General features: G+C 44.5%; 1 protein-coding gene across 5 annotated transcripts in view; it reads right to left on the bottom strand.

Moving 5' to 3' along the window:
- FZD3 (frizzled class receptor 3) overlaps positions 1–13,118 on the bottom strand; it is a 136,858-nt gene that overhangs the window by 123,501 nt on the left and 239 nt on the right. For all 5 annotated transcript variants that reach the window (XR_007356033.2, XR_012667526.1, XR_012667527.1 and 2 more), the window contains exon 2: positions 4,787–5,322. Coding sequence is in view for 2 of the 5 variants with exons in the window: in XM_048845829.2 (XP_048701786.2) it covers positions 4,787–4,975 (189 nt within the window). In the remaining 3 variants the exon portion in view is untranslated. The remainder of the gene's footprint in view (positions 1–4,786; positions 5,323–13,118) is intronic.

Genomic DNA, 13,118 nt, shown 5'->3' with positions numbered 1-13,118 from the left:
TAAATACCCCCTGTAATTAAAAATACAGTACTGTAAAATTATATTTTGCATATGTACTCTTTATATACTGTACATTACTGTATACATTATACATATTACTGTACAGGATTGTATACACAAAACTGTATACTGTACTTTATGGGCGATTTAAGGGATTTTCAAGGATAATTTTGACAATATGCGATTTTTGCCTTATGTGCAGACTTTAGAACCTAACCCCCGCATCAGATGCGACTTCACTGTACATAAGGTCAGTTACAGCACTGCAGAACACTGAACAACAAAGCCGCAAAATCAGAAAGAGGTGAAGAAGTTTTCAAGAAAGGAGAGGTCTATAAATATCTGCTGCAGATACTCTTATTTGGTTGAAAACTATTAATTCAAATATTGGAATGTCCTCATGTTTTTACTAGAATATCATTCCTGTAATGTCTATTTAAGGCTAAATACAAAAAAGCAAGTAATTCCTTCTTGCTACGTGCAGATGTTAAAAATTTAGGCTAGGTCAACATAGGGAATAAATAAAACCAACAACTCCTACTATTCTACAGACTAAGTCTACTAGGCAAGAAAGAGTACTACGTTGGTGTTCCACAGAAGAGCCCAGAATGGGAGACTGACACACTTTTTCACTTTGCTCCATGTGGCTGCCACTGTGGTAACCAGTGTGGATCATGGAACAGAGGCATAGTGTGCTTTCAATAAGATCACTGCTTAAATGGACAATTTTTTTTTAATTGGATGAGAGCACGGATTAGGTATACATGCATCACAGCAGAACAGACAGGGAATGAGTTAACTCCCTTCAAAAGGGAACCAGACAGGTGGCTGTCCCACCCTGAGGATGGTGTTCAGTCTGCTGGGTCAGAAGACAGAATTCCCACCTGGGCTCAAAAGCTGCTATATGAACAGGAAGGGAAATCAGCTTAGGAGGCTCAAAGTGAAGGATGAAGTGTTTTCTTGTATCTGCTTCCAAGTACAAAGAGGTAATGGAGCAAGGAGGCTCCGAGAGACTGCTTTAGCCCTACCAGAAGGCTGTATTTATCACCAGAAACCCCAAAGCCCTGCTTGCATAAGGTCTGGTCTCCCCATAAAGTTATACCAATTAAAGGTGCGATTTTATACCTATTTAGTTAAAACCAGTATAACTTGTGTACAACACTTATATAAGTTTAAGCCTGCCTATATCAGTTTAGCTTGCACTTCAAAATTAATACAAGAGTTCACACAAACTGATTTCGCTTAACTGTTTCAACTTTTAAATTAATCCCTGTAACTTGTGACAGAAAACGGCTAAAAGAAATTTACATCACTGTAACTGCGCTGATGTTGATAGATTAGTGCATTTTTTCAAATGTAGACAGTGTTCAAGTTAAGACTGTTCAGCTTCCTCTGGCTGAAGTCAGTTTGCTGGATCTGAAATAAAAACTCTTTAGCTAAACCAAAAGGAGGAAATCCTTGGTCTAAACTCTTTGTGAAAGTCTCTACTCTGGCCAGTTTATAAAAGCAAGTTTTTCTAATGAGCCTAAATCTGAAAATAATTTTTAAAAGATTTCAGACAAGTAAATTCTGCTCTTATTTACTCTCGATTTGTCCTAATATAACTCCACTGATTTCTGTGGAGTCACTCTGGAGTTTCACTGTGTAACAGAGCAGAACTTGGCCCTATGTACTAGATAGAACCCTTTTGTACACAATTTCTAAAAGGAATCTGTTGGAACAACAACTGTCTAAGTAGGGATTTTTTCCTCTTCAAGAGAAAGAGGATCTCTCCCTCAGAGACTCAGTTTTGTTTCCTACCTAATGCCACACAAGCTAAGTACCCTGTTTAATTAGGTAAATAACGTATACTCCATTTCAAATTTTCTGGATGACTAAACCACCCAAGCCAGATCCTCATCTACAACTTCACAAAAAGAGTAAGACCGACCTAAAATATTCTCAAGCCTTAGGTAAGATTTTGACCTCAAAGACTGAAACTCCTTATTGGCTCAGAATTTGATCAGAAGGTAAGAAGTTGGTACTGGTAGTTTTGTGGAGCAGAATGATGGAAAAGCTGCATTCAGCTTAACGTTCACTATTTTTACTCTACAATAGAGATTTGAGTTGGTATTATCACTTTCCGAGTATGTTGTTGGAGGAGTTTTTTCTTCTTTATTGTATTTGTCTTGCAGTACATAATATAAATTTTAAAAACATTTTGGAAATGAAAATGCTATTTTATTCAACCTATTTTCATTTGCAAGGCTATCACATTGAGCCAAGGTGGGCAACTGGTAATTATCTCATTTCGAACACCTCTCAACCCTCTTTATTATTCTGTATCAAGTATTATGCTGTACGATACGTGCAACTGTCTTGTCTTATGTCATCAACATCTCAACTCACTGCCAAACAGGATTTCTTTAAGAAAACCCATGTTACTAAAAACGTATTTCCTTAACAGATCACCAGCTATGAAGACAAAACAGTAGCCTAATCTTAGTCAGGATCAATATAGTTTGTTGTTTGAACAGCTGGTAACTGGGCATAACATCAATACCAGATTGTCACTATCTCATGGGAGAAATGGGGAGAATGCATAAGGGACAAACCCTTATTCACAGTGCCCACCTACAGTTATTAAAGTGCACTAGCTATACACTGTACATTTATAGAGGCAAAATATGGAATAAAATTCCATATTATAGATTAAAGCATTAACATTACCAGTGTCCATCACACACAGAACTCATGATCCCACCATTTAGAAAGGACATAGGAGAGCTAGAGATATGAAAAGAAAGGGAACAAAAACTATACAGTGACTTGGAAACTATATTTCTAGGATATAGGAAGAAGACACATGATCATGTGCGCCAGTGGTTCTCTCAACTGGGGGTCTGTGGGACCCCACAACTGAAACCCTAAGCCCTGGCGCCCCTCACTCATGGGGCTGAAGCCCCCAGCTCCCCGCTCCCCCCTCAAGTCGGAGCAGCAGGGAAATGAAACCCAGACCCGAGCTCCTCCTCCCTCTCCCACCCGAAGCTGCGAACAGCAGGGCTGAAGCCCCAACTTGGGCAGAAGCCCTGAGCCCACGAGCAGAGTTGAGGGGGCATGAGGGTGTTGCCCCCCAAAACTGCAGTGCCTTCCCCAGAGTAGGACCGTCCTGTGGGCAGCTCCACACACCCCCTCCCCCCAACACACATACCTCCTCTTCTTTCTCAGCCCACTTCAGGCCCCACCCTCTGGCCAGATCCTAGGTGGGAAGCCAAAGCCAGGCAGTGCGGAGCAGCTGCTTCTTTGGCTGGTGGTGCCATGGAGCGGGCAGCTATGGCATTCCCCCATCTGCTGCTGGTGCCCGGGGTTGCGGCTGCTCCTCAGCTCCCAGACCCCTTTGACTGCTCACGCAGCCGGTCAGAGCTGCCCAAGGCAGGGACCTGGAGAGCCCTCAGGAAGCAGCTACCAGCACACAGACCCAAACAGGTCGGTGGCCTGCTGAGGTGAGTCGGGGGGGAGGGGCAGCACTCCCTTTCTGGACCCTGCTGTGCAGAGCTAGCCTGAGCCCTGCCGGCCCTTGGCCTCCTCTCACCCAAAATAGAAATCAAACTACACCTGCGCCCAAGGGTCCCACCCCTGGCCCAGAGCCCCAAGTTCCCCCTGCCACCGGGCCCTGCAGTTTTTAATAGCATGTTGAGGGGGTCTCAGAAAGTAAAGGGTTGAGAACCCCTCGTGTGCGCAACTCCTTCACAGTTGCATTGGAAAGCCAAATCTTGAGAGCTGCTGAGCATTCAAACGCCCACTGGCTTTAATCAAATCACAGCCAAGCTTTACAAAAAGGAATTACTCAGACACTGTAAATGGAAGGACAAAGATTCTTCGTATACAAACAAGAGGCCAGTAGAAAAGACTCACAAGTAGGTGACTGAAGGACCATCACAAGAGATATTCAAGAACAGATCAGATATATTAGTGGGAATTATTATTATACTATAAATGAATAAAGTGAATGATGTACTGTAGTCCTACAAAATGTGGTAGTGGGGAAACGGAAATCAAGGCAGATAACTGAAGTAGTCTTATCTGGATTTATTCTATATATAAAAAGAGTAGTAAGGTACCATTACAACAACAAAGAAAGTTTAAGTTCACCAATTCACCTGCCTGAATAGAAGCAGCTTAAAGGAATGGTTTGCCAACCGATATTCTTGTAACCTGGGAAAGCACATGCATATATTTTTCTATCAGACTAGTGGGACACCAAGACAACACAATCTGTAATAACTGAGGAGGCAAAAATATTCTTCCATCCAACCACAAAACATCAGAAGGATATAGTTTTATAACTAAGTCCTCCATTGATTGTTTAGCATTACTGTATAAATTAGTTTATTGAAAAGTGCTTTAAACTAACTTTTGCTGACATATTATTCCAAATATGCATTCTCCATCAGCCAAAAATATTTAAAGCTGGAACCCTTGAGTACTTTTGAACGTAAACAGTTGTACTTATTGTTCATTTTATATATTATAATATATATACACACACACACACACACACAATGCGGTTACATATTTGTAGTAATTCTTAACAGTATATTTTATGGAATGATTTGTAAGGCAAATGGCATCTAGGCACTTTACACTTTTCAAACAATAAGACAACAGGCAAAATACTGAAACTTTATAATAAATATTCTTTATATAACCATCCTTCTCCTTAATTCCCAATTGCCAAAAATAATCTCGTGGTCAATTAAAGGCCTATCAAATACATACTTTTGAAAGAAAGCACATTAATTCTTACCTCCATTGCTAATGCTGCAGTTTGCTGGTCATAATGATTCAGAAGATTAGGCATAAAGGTGGTATTGTAAGGCAGGTCTTGGCACATCCTTAAGATGATTGGCTCACAAGAAAATAAACTGTGTCCACTTGTATGCCCCACCAAAACATCCAAGAACAAAAGAGAGCAGAACATCAAGCTAGTAGCCATCCTTCTACATGTGAATGGGAGCCAGTCACAGAGGCCTGTCAGATTATCCAATGCACACGTTCAGATATACATGTACCGAAGGTTTGGCTTTAATGCCAGTATTTTTGCTGCTTGTTTGTTAAGAGTCTTCAAAAACTGAAATACTATTTGTGCTGATAGAGTCTTATTCACTCAGTCCGACAGAACACTCGAGACAGATGGGACATCTTGTCTTTTCTTTTCACATTATATAGGTTGTATTAGGTTAACGTGTCAAGTTGATTAACCACATTCCCACACGATAGAACCCATCCTGTTGAAACAGTAGCTGAGCTATGTTCTTCTTTTAACATATGTTCTATAACAGCCTAAAACAAAACAAAAACAGTAAAACCACTATAGTTAACTTCAAAATTAAAAATATAGTTAATTAATATAGAACAATATTAGCACAATAAATATTTAAGGTAATTTGTAAGTGTTGAAGCGAAGTGATTAAATCAAGAGACTCAGAATCAATTTTCAGTTCTGATTTTTCAGTCTCTCTCTGAGACAGAAAGGGCTAGGTGCTCCAAAAATAGCTTGTTCTTCCTATAGGGAAGGAGGGAAATGGAAGTGCCAGTGCTTCTATGTGATGAATCCTAAATATTTCCATCAAAGAGACATTAAGGCCTGGTCTATACTTAAAAACTTGCATCTACATAGCTACAGCATACAGGCATGTGAAAAATCCACACCCCTGAGAACGCAGCTATGCTAACCTAACCTCCAGCATAGCTGCAGCTAGGTCTATGGAAGAATATCTCCATTGGCCTTGCTACTGTTGCTTACAGAGACGGAGCTCCCACCTGCAATTGAACTTAGCCTCCGAATCTGGAACTGCCCTTTGAAGAATTACAACTGAGTTTTCTATGCAATTATTTTTAGTGGAATATTTACAAAAGTTCAGATTGAACGTTTAAAATTTTTTATTTTGAAGTTTTGCTTTTTTGTTTCTCTAAACAATTCACACACAAATACAGTGATAAATCTCAAAAAGGCAAATTTTGAAAAAAAAATCTTGAATAAGGAATAATTCTAAATGAATTATGCCAAAATTAGCTGTTGCAGGATTGCTCAAATCATCTACTTTTGTTTTCAGATTATACTGGCCTGCCTCTGACACATCTGCCTATTCTCTTGATAAACCTTTAGGCAGGCTGGGCAGATGAGCTGGAATATAAAAAAAAAGCAGATGTAATGAAAGGGTCCTGGAGGACAGGAGCTTTAGAAGAGAACAAGTAGAAGAGAAAGTAGAGGAGTATTGACACTTGAACAGCTCCCTTAGCACCATTGCCTCTGCTAACCAGCACATTAGGCAGCATCAGACTAGGCAAGAGCCTCTGCTCTGAGGCATCAGCATATCAAATAAAAGGAGTACTTGAGTCACCTTAGGTTTCAGAGTAACAGCCGTGTTAGTCTGTATTCGCAAAAAGAAAAGGAGTACTTGTGGCACCTTAGAGACTAACCAATTTATTTGAGCATGAGCTTTCGTGAGCTACAGCTCACTTCATCAGATGCATACCGTGGAAACTGCAGCAGACTTTATATATACACAGAGAATATGAAACAATACCTCCTCCCACCCCACTGTCCTGCTGGTAATAGCTTATCTAAAGTGATCATCAGGTGGGCCATTTCCAGCACAAATCCAGGTTTTCTCACCCTCCACCCCCCCCCCCCACAAATTCACTCTCCTGCTGGTGCTAGCCCATCCAAAGTGACAACTCTTTACATAATCAAGTCAGGCTATTTCCTGCACAAATCCAGGTTTTCTCACATCCCCCCCACCCCCATACACACACAAACTCACTCTCCTGCTGGTAATAGCTCTAAACTGCTATAAACTGTCATCTAAACTGACCACTCTCCAAGTTTAAATCCAAGTTAAACCAGAACATCTGAGGGGGGGGGGGTAGGAAAAAACAAGAGGAAACAGGCTACCTTGCATAATGACTTAGCCACTCCCAGTCTCTATTTAAGCCTAAATTAATAGTATCCAATTTGCAAATGAATTCCAATTCAGCAGTTTCTCGCTGGAGTCTGGATTTGAAGTTTTTTTGTTTTAAGATAGCGACCTTCATGTCTGTGATTGCGTGAACAGAGAGATTGAAGTGTTCTCCGACTGGTTTATGAATGTTATAATTCTTGACATCTGATTTGTGTCCATTTATTCTTTTACGTAGAGACTGTCCAGTTTGACCAATGTACATGGCAGAGGGGCATTGCTGGCACATGATGGCATATATCACATTGATGGATGTGCAGGTGAACGAGCCTCTGATAGTGTGGCTGATGTTATTAGGCCCTGTGATGGTGTCCCCTGAATAGATATGTGGGCACAATTGGCAACGGGCTTTGTTGCAAGGATAAGTTCCTGGGTTAGTGGTTCTGTTGTGTGGTATGTGGTTGTTGGTGAGTATTTGCTTCAGGTTGCGGGGCTGTCTGTAGGCAAGGACTGGCCTGTCTCCCAAGACTTGTGAGAGTGTTGGGTCATCCTTTAGGATAGGTTGTAGATCCTTAATAATGCGTTGGAGGGGTTTTAGTTGGGGGCTGAAGGTGACCGCTAGTGGCGTTCTGTTATTTTCTTTGTTAGGCCTGTCCTGTAGTAGGTAACTTCTGGGAACTCTTCTGGCTCTATCAATCTGTTTCTTTACTTCTGCAGGTGGGTATTGTAGTTGTAAGAAAGCTTGACAGACATCTTGTAGGTGTTTGTCTCTGTCTGAGGGGTTGGAGCAAATGCGGTTGTATCGCAGAGCTTGGCTGTAGACGATGGATAGTGTGGTGTGGTCAGGGTGAAAGCTGGAGGCATGCAGGTAGGAATAGCGGTCAGTAGGTTTCCGGTATAGGGTGGTGTTTATGTGGCCATTGTTTATTAGCACTGTAGTGTCCAGGAAGTGGATCTCTTGTGTGGACTGGACCAGGCTGAGGTTGGTGGTGGGATGGAAATTGTTGAAATCATGGTGGAATTCCTCAAGGGCTTCTTTTCCATGGGTCCAGATGATGAAGATGTCATCAATATAGCGCAAGTAGAGTAGGGGCTTTAGAGGACGAGAGCTGAGGAAGCGTTGTTCTAAATCAGCCATGAAAACGTTGGCATACTGTGGGGCCATGCGGGTACCCATAGCAGTGCCGCTGATCTGAAGGTATACATTGTCCCCAAATGTGAAATAGTTATGGGTAAGGACAAAGTCACAAAGTTCAGCCACCAGGTTAGCCGTGACATTATCGGGGATAGTGTTCTTGACGGCTTGTAGTCCATCTTTGTGTGGAATGTTGGTGTAGAGGGCTTCTACATCCATAGTGGCCAGGATGGTGTTATCAGGAAGATCACCGATGGATTGAAGTTTCCTCAGGAAGTCAGTGGTGTCTCGAAGGTAGCTGGGAGTGCTGGTAGCGTAGGGCCTGAGGAGGGAGTCTACATAGCCAGACAATCCTGCTGTCAGGGTGCCAATGCCTGAGATGATGGGGCGCCCAGGATTTCCAGGTTTATGGATCTTGGGTAGTAGATAGAATATCCCAGGTCGGGGTAGCCTGTTTCCTCTTGTTTTTTCCTACCCCGCCCCCCCCCAGATGTTCTGGTTTAACTTGGATTTAAACTTGGAGAGTGGTCAGTTTAGATGAGCTATTACCAGCAGGAGAGTGAGTTTGTGTGTGTATGGGGGTGGGGGGGATGTGAGAAAACCTGGATTTGTGCAGGAAATAGCCCGACTTGATTATGTAAAGAGTTGTCACTTTGGATGGGCTAGCACCAGCAGGAGAGTGAATTTGTGTGGGGGGGTGGAGGGTGAGAAAACCTGGATTTGTGCTGGAAATGGCCCACCTGTTGATCACTTTAGATAAGTTATTACCAGCAGGACAGTGGGGTGGGAGGAGGTATTGTTTCATATTCTCTGTGTATATATAAAGTCTGCTGCAGTTTCCACGGTATGCATCTGATGAAGTGAGCTGTAGCTCACGAAAGCTCATGCTCAAATAAATTGGTTAGTCTCTAAGGTGCCACAGTACTCCTTTTCTTTTTGTGTCACCTTAGAGACTTATTTGTTAGTCTCTAAGGTGCCACAAGTACTCCTTTTCTTTTTGTGAATACAGCCTAACATGGCTGCTACTCTGAAGCATATCAAATGATACCATAATGCTGCTACCTCAATAGGCCTGGGAACCAAGGCAGCAGCATCAGGGAACTACTGCAAGCACTGATGCCTAGGCACAGAAGCAATGGATTCTCCCCAGCCAAGGCCTCCCAACATGACTTCATTCTTTTACATAGTCACCACATCCTAACTAGTCTCTTGAAAATCCTATAGCCCCCACTCACCCTACCCCACCTCCAACAAAGTATGGGAGCAGGAAAGAAGATACAGTGATATATGTGAGTGGGACTAGTGTGTTTGACTAGGGAGGCATGAGCAGAGAATCAAAAGCTTCTGCCTTCAAGTATCAGCACTTTAAAGGGTTCTTCCAGTGCTGCTTCCTTGGTTCAAGAAGTACCTCAGCATAGAGGAGCTAGCTCCTATATACCCCAGGCTACCCAGATTGCTCAGGCCTCTCCCAATCAGGCCCTGCTCTGCAATGGTCCCCAGGTCCTTCCACACCTCCTTTTTGCTTTGAGTGCACCAAGTTGCTGACCCTCTAGGAACCATTGCAACAGCTGATAATAAGTCAGAGCACAACATATTCCACCCATCCCTGTCCCCAAAATATCCTGAGGCTGAGAGCTGTGAAAGAAAGTGTATGGTTTTCAGACAGTTTTACGCTGGCTGGGGAGCCCCTTTATGGGGCTATTTCTCTCCCTTCACGATGTAAAAGTGTCAGAAGTGGAAAGTCTTATCCAGTATGCCAATCCTCCTCCATCAAAGGTTTGAGCCTTGAGACTGAGGGCCAAAGTGGAAAAAAAATGAAGTAGGAGAGCTACAAGACAGGTCTAGATGGCCCCTGTTCTCACTACCACTTTATTCTAGAAAATATTAGAAATGGAAACCTAAAGCACAGAACTCAAGCCTCTAACCAAATTGCTATTTGCAAAAGATTCAATGTAGGCCATCACCCAGATAACTGTTGGTACAAACAAGACTTCCAAGAGAACCTCAAGTGTCACGTTAATATTTCAGAGAAGAATCAAAGAACTGACAAACATAACAGGTTTGCAACCAAGAGGGGGTTTACATTAATTTGGGTGTGGTGGACTGTAAGAGCATTCTATACATTAGAAAGCCAAAAGGTTAAGTCCCTTATTCTTTCACCTAAAGGTATTAGAAAGTGGGTGAGTGCTGTGGATGTGGAGATATTTGATTGACATTATATGAATATAGTTAAATTTAAAGCCATGGATTTGTGTACATGCACTTAAAAGCTTCCAATATGCTCATTTTGTAAGTGAGAAAAAATAAATATCAAGTAAATGTATGTATTTCAAGCTTTAAGATGGAATAAGGCAGTAGTTTTACCTCTAGCTGTTTGAGATTGTGGCCATTGAAGCCATGAAAATGCAAATAGGAAAAAAGACAAGATGGTAATCATAAAAATATAATTTTAAAATAACTGACCTTGTCCCCACGCTGCCCATTCCTCCCACACTGACTGAAATGAATACCATGTTTTGAAGATTAACTAGAGCAGATGAAGTACACAGGTAAAGACTCTGAATTTCAATAGATTTCCACAAGAAATATGCCATATCTGTCCACCAACAATTCTAACAGAACTACACCATCACAGTAAAGGAAGCCTAAAGAGCCTTTTACACTCCCACAGTTTAAGTAGCAGAATCATGGACCACAAAGCCAACTCTGCCCACATATCTACACCAGCGACACCATCACAGGACCTAACCAGATCAGCCACACCAACACCGGTACATTTACCTGCACGTTCACCAATGTAATATATGCCATCATGTGCCAGCAATGCCCCTCTGCTATGTACATCAGCCAAACTGGACAATCCCTACATAAAACGCTTTGAAGAACTAACCAGACACCATCCCCAACTTCTACTTAAGGTGTACAGCCCCATTTGTCAAAGTGGATTAAACCTCAGGGGCCTGTGGCACCTCACTACTCTTGCAAGACCAAGTATTCATCCACGCACCGACACTACTTGGTCACCTAAACATCAGTGTATAAACATGCCTTTTCACCTCCAACTTGCTTGGCAAGTTCACCTCTTTCTCCTGGACAAGAACCTAGACCGAGTAATCCACGCATTTGTCACTTCAAGACCATTATGTTATTGAGGCGGAGGTGTCAGCTGGTACAAAATGCTGTTACCCACCTCCATGGTCCAGGTCACCATGAGCACAACAGGCCTTGCTCAAGAGCCTTCACTAGCTCCCAGTCAGTTTCAGATGGCAACCTGAGCCCTCGTTTCTAATCTTCACAAACTATTAATGGATCAAACCCTAGCTCAGGGGTGGGCAAACTATGGCCCGTCAGGGCTTTGGATCCGGCCGGCAGGATTGCCCCACATGGTGCCGCAGGCCCCACGCCGCTCTTAGAAGCGGCCCGCACCACATCTCTGCAGCCGGGCGTGGGGGAGGGCCGAGGGCTCCATGTGTTGCCCTCACCTCCAGGCACTGCCTGCCGCAGCTCCCCATTGGCCGGGAACGGGGACCCATGGCCAATGGGAGCTTTGCGGGAGCTACCTGGAGGTGTGGCAAGGGCAGCACACAGAGTCCTGTGACACCCCCACCCTCCAGAGGCCGCGCTAGGATGCGGTGCCCGCTGCTTCATGGAGCAGCATGAGGCCAGGGCAGGCAGGCAGAGAGCCTGCCCTGGCCCCTGTGCATGCCACTGCCACCCCAGAGCCACTTTAGGTAAGTGGCCCTGGGCTGGAGCCCAAACCCCTCCTGCACCCCACCCCCCAAACCTAAGGCCCCTGTTGCACTCCACACCCCTCCTGCACCCCTGCCCTTCACTCCACACCCCTCCTGCACCCCAACCCCCTTCCCTGAGCCCCCTCAAACACCCTGCATCCCTCTTCTGCCCCAATCCCTTGCCCTGAGCCCGTTCCTGCACACCACATCCCCTCCCACACACCGCACTCCCTCCCGCACCCTAACCCCCTGCCCCAGCCCTGCATACAATTTCCCCACCCAGATGTGGCCCTTGGCCCAAAAAGTTTGCCCACCCCTGCCCTAACTACATTAGGGACCCTGTTTCAGTCTAGGCATGGACAATGCAAATGACAAAGCCCAAGACAATGTGTGTTAAGAACTCAGGACTGTGCATTCTTGGTTGATGGGATCCAGCCATAGAATGAACTTCCAGAGTACTTTAGGAATTGTCATATTGGATCAGACTCCAGCTCTTTGTCGTCCAGTATCCCACCTCCAGCAGCAGCCAGCACCAGATGCTTCAGAGGAAGTTAAGAACCCTGCAGTCGGCAAAGCTACATTAGGTCTTGTCCTGATCTAACACAGAAACACTAAGTACTCCTCACTCCATTCTGATCCAGGACTTAAACTGTATTCCCCCGACAGACACAGACACACACACTACTTCAAGCATAGATGTTGGGGAACGAGACAGCAACTTCAACGCCCCCCCCCCCATTCCAGATACAGGGGAAATGGGGAAGGGGACACTCCCCACATTCCACTTCAATTACAGTCAGGGGCAGAGAAACCACACTGCATTTCTCTCCCACTCCATTTCTGTTACAGATTAAGGGGGAAACCACACCACATCTGCCCCCATTTCAATTACACTGGGGAGACGCACACCACGCAGCTTTCCCCACTGTAGTTATAGACAGCAGGAGGGGGGAGGAGAACCCCCCCCATACTTCCCCCCAATTCTCGTAGCAGACAGAAAGAGGGGAAGGAAGGGGGGAACCAAACTATATTTTCCCCACACACCCCACTTCAAACACAGATTGGGGGGGGGGAACCACACAATATTCCCCCCACCCTCCATTGCAGGTCCAGGTGGGGAGTGGGGGGGAACCGCTCCTTCACACACAGGCAGCCTGCAGAAAGAGGGGTTCGCCCTCTTCTTTTCCTTCACTCCCCCGGGATTTTGGGGATGGGGAAGCTTCTGACTCGGCCATCTCCCAGCTCAGCCCTCTCCTGCACTGGGGCCTTCCCCCCCGCCAGCGCCCTCCTACACTGGGGTGCTGTCCCTCC

The sequence above is a fragment of the Caretta caretta genome, chromosome 3, assembly GCF_965140235.1.
Source record: "Caretta caretta isolate rCarCar2 chromosome 3, rCarCar1.hap1, whole genome shotgun sequence".
Lineage (NCBI taxonomy): Eukaryota > Metazoa > Chordata > Testudines > Cheloniidae > Caretta > Caretta caretta.
This window is presented reverse-complemented; position numbering and strand designations above follow the sequence as displayed.